This window comes from Otolemur garnettii, unplaced genomic scaffold, assembly GCF_000181295.1.
Source record: "Otolemur garnettii isolate 467f Iridium unplaced genomic scaffold, OtoGar3 scaffold00012, whole genome shotgun sequence".
NCBI classification, from domain to species: Eukaryota; Metazoa; Chordata; class Mammalia; order Primates; family Galagidae; genus Otolemur; species Otolemur garnettii.
In genome coordinates, this window is record NW_003852407.1 from 15,738,970 (window position 1) to 15,744,462 (window position 5,493).

A 5,493-nucleotide genomic window follows, 5' to 3' on the forward strand; every position below is an offset into this window, starting at 1 on the left:
AAAAAAAAAAAAAAAAAATGGTATCTGATGGAAAATTTTTCATTATTTAAATCTCATTAAAGATAACTGGCTGCTTAAAACAAAAATTACAACAAAATATTGTAGGATTTCTATAAAGAATAAAATGTACAAAAAATTCCACAAAGCAGGGAGAAATGAAAGCATACTTTCATAAAGTTCTTAAATTGTAACTGAAGTATACAGCTGACTGTTGAACAACATGGGTTCAACTGCACAAGCCCACTTATAAATGGATTTTCTTCCCCTTTTGCTACCTCTAAGACAGCAAGGCCAAACTCTCCATTCCTTAGCCTATGCCTACTCAACGTGAAGATGATGAGGATAAACACCTTATGATGACCCACTTCCACTTTATGTATAATAAATATATTTTCTCTTATAATATTCTTAATAACATTTCCTTTTATTGAGCCTACTTTAAGAATGCAGTATAATACATATAACATACAAAACGTGTGTTAATCAACAGTTTATGCTGTTAGCAAGGCTTCTGGTCCATAGTAGTTTTTTGATAGTTAAGTTTTGGGGAAGTGAAAATTATACATGGATTTTTGACTGCACAAGAGGTCGGGTCCCCTAACGCCCAGACTGTTGAGGGGTCACCAGTACAATATTACTTAAAGGGAGACTGTGATAAATTAAAGATATACACTAAAAAAATTTAAAACAATCAGTAGAATAACACAACAGACTTTTATATACTAACCAACAGAAAAAATTAGGTGGAATCACAAAAGACTGCTTAAATTAATGAAAAAGGGGCCAAGGGCCAGGTTCAGTGGCTCATGCCTGTAATCCTAGCAATCTGGGAGGCTGAGGTGGGTGGATTGGATTGAGCTCAGGAGTTCTAGACCAGCCTGAGCAAGAGGCAGACCCTGTCTGTCTCAAAAAATAGCCAGGCACGTGCCTGTACTCCCAGCTACTTGGGGAGGCTGGGGCAAGAGGATCACTTGAGCCCAGGAGTTTGAGGTTGCTGTGGGCTATGATGCCATGCATTCTACTAGGGCAAAAAAGTGAGATTCTGTCCAATAAAATAAAAATTAAATTAAATTAAAAAATAAAATAAAACAGATAAAAAAGCAAGATCGACCTAACTCAAAAGGAAGCCAGAGTATCTGTTATCATTATAGAAGATTTCAGAAAACAAAATATTACCAGAAATTAAAAAAGCTAATTTCAGAGTAATAGACATGCCAATTAAGGGGACATATCAATCATAAATGTTTATGCACCTAACAACAAGGCTTCAAAGTACATAAAAGTACAAACTTGTTGAACTGCAAGGATAAACAGATAAGTTCACAATAATAGCCAGAGATTTCAAAATGCTACTTTCAATTAAACTGAAGGATAAAGAATTAATACTATCATCAATCAATCCGATGTAATTCATTTTACAGAAAACCCCACTGAACAGAAACAGAATACATATTCATGTGCCCGTGGAAACTTATTAGGATTAAATTTCAAAAGATTCAAGCCATACTATGTTCTCTGACCACAGTGAAATTAAATTAGAAGTCAGTTCCAGAAAAATTTCTGGGAAACATCCAGTTTGTGGAAACCAAGTAATATGGGTGAAAACAGCCCACAGGTGAAAGACAAAAATCAAAAGGGGATTTAGAATGTATTTTTAATTGAATGGAAATAAAAATACAACATATTGCAACTTGTACAATGCCTCAAACATAATACTTAGAGGAAATTTATAGCACTAATTATCTATAGTAAAAAGAAAAATTTGATGTCAATGACCTCAGCTTTAAACTTATTAAATTAGAAACAGAAGAGGATGTGTAACCTAAGGAGAAGAAAGGAAGTAAAAACAGAACAAAAATCAATGGAATAGAAACAAGAAAAACAATACAGGAAAACCAATAAAAAACCAAAACCTGGTTCTCCAAAAATATCAATAAAATTACCAATTTATTGTTCAATCTCCAGAATACACCCTTCACAAAAGGAAAAAAGAAAAAAACAAAACAGGGAAAGTTGGGGGTGGGGGAGAGAGAGAGAGAAGGCACAAATTGCCAACAGCAGGAGTAAGAAAGGTGGCATTACTAGAGATTCTATAAATATTAAAAGAATTATAAGAGAGTATGATTGAAAAATTTTTGCCAATAAATTTAACAACTAAGATGAAGGAACAAATTTTCTGTAAGATACAATCTACCAAAATGAACTTAAATAGTCTTATTTCTATTATATGAAAGAAACTACATGTAGTTAAAAACCTTCCCACACTGGCTCAGTGCCCATAGCTCATAGCTTGGTGGCTAGGGCACAGCCACATACACGGGGGGCTGTTGGGTTCAAACCCGGCCTGGGCCTGCTAAACAACAATGACAACTACATCAAAAACTATCTGGGCATTTTGGGGGGCACCTGTAGTCCCAGCTTCTCGGGAGGCTGAGGCAAGAGAATCACTTAAGCCCAAGAATTTGATGTTGCTCTGAGCGGTGATGCCACAGCACTCTACCGAGGGCAACACAGTGAGACTGTCTAAAAAAAAAAAAACCTTCCCACAAAAAAAACTCCAGAATCAGCTGGCTTCCCTTGGGAACCCTACCAATAATTTGAAAAAGAAATAATACCAATTCTACAAAAATTATTCCAAGAATTTGCCATGGTCAGAAGATACTTTCTGAGGCCAGCATTACTTTGACACCACAACCAGAAAAAGCAATTATCAAGAAAGAAAACTATAGAGCAAAATCCTTCATAACTAGATGTAAAAGTTTTTTAAATTTCAGCAAGTTGAATTTAATATTTTATTAAAAGATAATACACCATGAGCACATGGGGCCTAACTCTAGAACAGAAAGTTTATCACTTGAACAATCATTGACATAATTTACCATATTAATAAGCAAAAAAGGAGAGAGATGAAGAAAAAAACATTTGACAAAAAACCCATTCCTAATTAAAAACTAGGAATTGTAGGAAACTTCTACAATTGAATAAAGAAGAGACACATAATTCTTAATGGACAAAGACTTTCACTCCTAACGTAAGGACCAAGGTAAAGATTTCTGCTGTTACTATTTCTATTCAACATTAAAATATCCATACAGGAAAGGAAGAAATAAAACTTTCTTTATTCACAGGGAACATAAGCATCTATGTGGAAAATCCTAGAGTATCTACAATAAATTTGCTAGAATAAATGAGTTAACCTGTGTACAGTGCCTTTAAGGGTAACTTTTGGGATGCCCTGTAGATTGATTGCATTTATATAAAATTTTAGAAAATACAAACCACTCTATCATGGCAAAAAGCAGACTACTGGTTTCCTAGGGAAGGGGATAGGAAAGAGGAATTACCAAGCAGCATAGGAAACTGGGGGGGGACAGTTGATATATTCATTATCTTGATTATAGTAATGATTTTACAGGCATAAACATGTCAAAACCTATCAAATTGTTCACATTAAACATACAATTAGTAGTATGTTCATAACACCTAAGTAAAGAGAGAGCCAATTTGCTAGGAGAGAGCCAACTTAAAAAGGTTAAAATAATCAATTTGATTGACAGTGTCCTAAGCTAAAAACAAGTCAGCCACTCAGTAGAAGCACAGCCATTCAAACTCCACTCTTTCCCAAGGCCCCTCTAACAGAAGGAAGTGCTCTCAGTACCATCTTCACAGAATGAATAAGCGTGTGGAAGGTGAGGGGAGAGGGAGTGGAAGCACCGTATTATTTATGATGCTTCTTACTGCAAATCAGGGACAAGGACCCACAGCAGAACCAGAGACACAGGAGTCTATCCAGGAGTACAGTGCTTAACACCAATTTTACTTAAACAAGTAAATAAATTTTAGAAAATTTAAGAGGAATGTATTTAAGAGGAATGTATGGGTTTTAGAACCTTCAGACCATCCTCCATAATTCAAAGGATATAGGTAAATACTGAATTATGAGGTCAAGGTCATTCTCCTAGGCAAATATAGAAATGATATGCATTAGGTCAGAGCCAAAAGTGTCCTCAAAAAAAAAAAAAGTCTGATCGGCTTTATCTTCTCATTCCTCTGTGTTTCCAGGACTTCAATTAATTAACATTTATCACATTTTTAGGTATCATTTTAAGATATCTGATTAAATCATTTTTGAGCAAGGACACAAATAAGCTCAAAATGTGCCTCTGAAATAGATATAAAAAGCAAGTGCAAGCTTTTGAAGGGACAGAAGGGTAAGTGAGACTGCAAAGATTCAAAGAAAGCAGGCACCAGTGGCCTTTCATATAGACTTCTGCCTAATCAGTGGTTCTCAACCTGTTCCTTTACTACAGGAACTGTATTAAAGGGCCACAGCATTAGGAAGGTTGAGAACTACTGGCCTAAATCATTACCAAACTTGTAAAAGTCTGATAACCCAAATTACCTATGCCCAAACAGAATCAAGAGTAAAATTCCCAGCCAGGTATGGTGGCTCACACCTGAAATCCCAGCACTTTGGGAGGCTAAGATGGGAGGATCACTTGAGCCCAAGAATTCAAGGTTACGGTGAACTATGATTGTGCCACTTCATTCTATACTGTGCAATAGAGTGAAATCTAGTTTCTAAAATAATAATTTTTAAAAAGTTCAAGTAAAATGTTTTTTAAATAGTAAAATTCCCTACCTTACAAGCCGAGGCAAGCAGTGTCTTTGAATTGTTACAAGCAACACAAAATATTTCATAACCATGTCCATATCTAAAATCAAAAAAGGAGAAAATGTGTGACCTTTGTATTAGTAAATGTACCTGTTCTCATTCTGCACAATTTCAAAAGGTGAAAAGAATTACATCAATCTCTTTAGTTATACAATTCTTTTAAGGAACATTGTATTTTTGTCTAGCAAACATTTTGAGGGAAAAACAGGAAGACTAGAGAAAAATGCCAGCTTCCCAGAAGTAACACAACTCATTTAAACAATTAGATTAACAAGTTTTTACCTCCTACCTTCATGAAGCCAGTACAATAAAAAACTAACCATGGAAAGGGTTTGATGAGAAATCATTAAAGTAAAAAAAATCACTAAAAATAATAAAACTTAAACCTTGGTTCAGTGCCCAGAGCACAGTGGTTACAGTGCCAGCCACATGCACCAAGGCTGACAGGTTTGAGCCCAGCCCAAGACAGCTAAACAACAATGACAACTGCCACAAAAATAATCGGGGGTTGTGGTGGACACCTGTAGTCCCAGCTAATTGGGAGGCTGACTCAAGAGAATCGCTTGACACCAGGAATCTGAGGTTGCTGTGAGCTGTGATAGCTATGGCACTCTACCAAGGATGCCATAGTAAAGCTCTTAACTTAAACTTTTCAATAAAAGAAAAATATGTATTATGTTATATCTCTCTACTTTAAAAATTAAGACCAATAAATAAACCTAATAAATATATTAATAATAGGGCAGCACCTGTGGCTCAAAGGAGCAGGGCGCTGGCCCCATATACTGGAGGTAGTGGGTTCAAACCTGGCCCCGGCC

The 5,493-nt window shown here is 35.7% G+C and overlaps 1 protein-coding gene across 1 annotated transcript in view; it reads right to left on the minus strand.

Annotated features, from left to right (window-relative positions):
• Positions 1–5,493, minus strand: part of ELP2 (elongator acetyltransferase complex subunit 2) — a 48,544-nt gene that overhangs the window by 9,792 nt on the left and 33,259 nt on the right. Inside the window, exons 15-16 of the mRNA XM_012802007.2 lie at positions 4,958–4,964; positions 4,643–4,715 (exon numbers count right to left, since the gene is read on the minus strand). Of these exons, the coding sequence (XP_012657461.1) occupies positions 4,643–4,715; positions 4,958–4,964 (80 nt within the window). The remainder of the gene's footprint in view (positions 1–4,642; positions 4,716–4,957; positions 4,965–5,493) is intronic.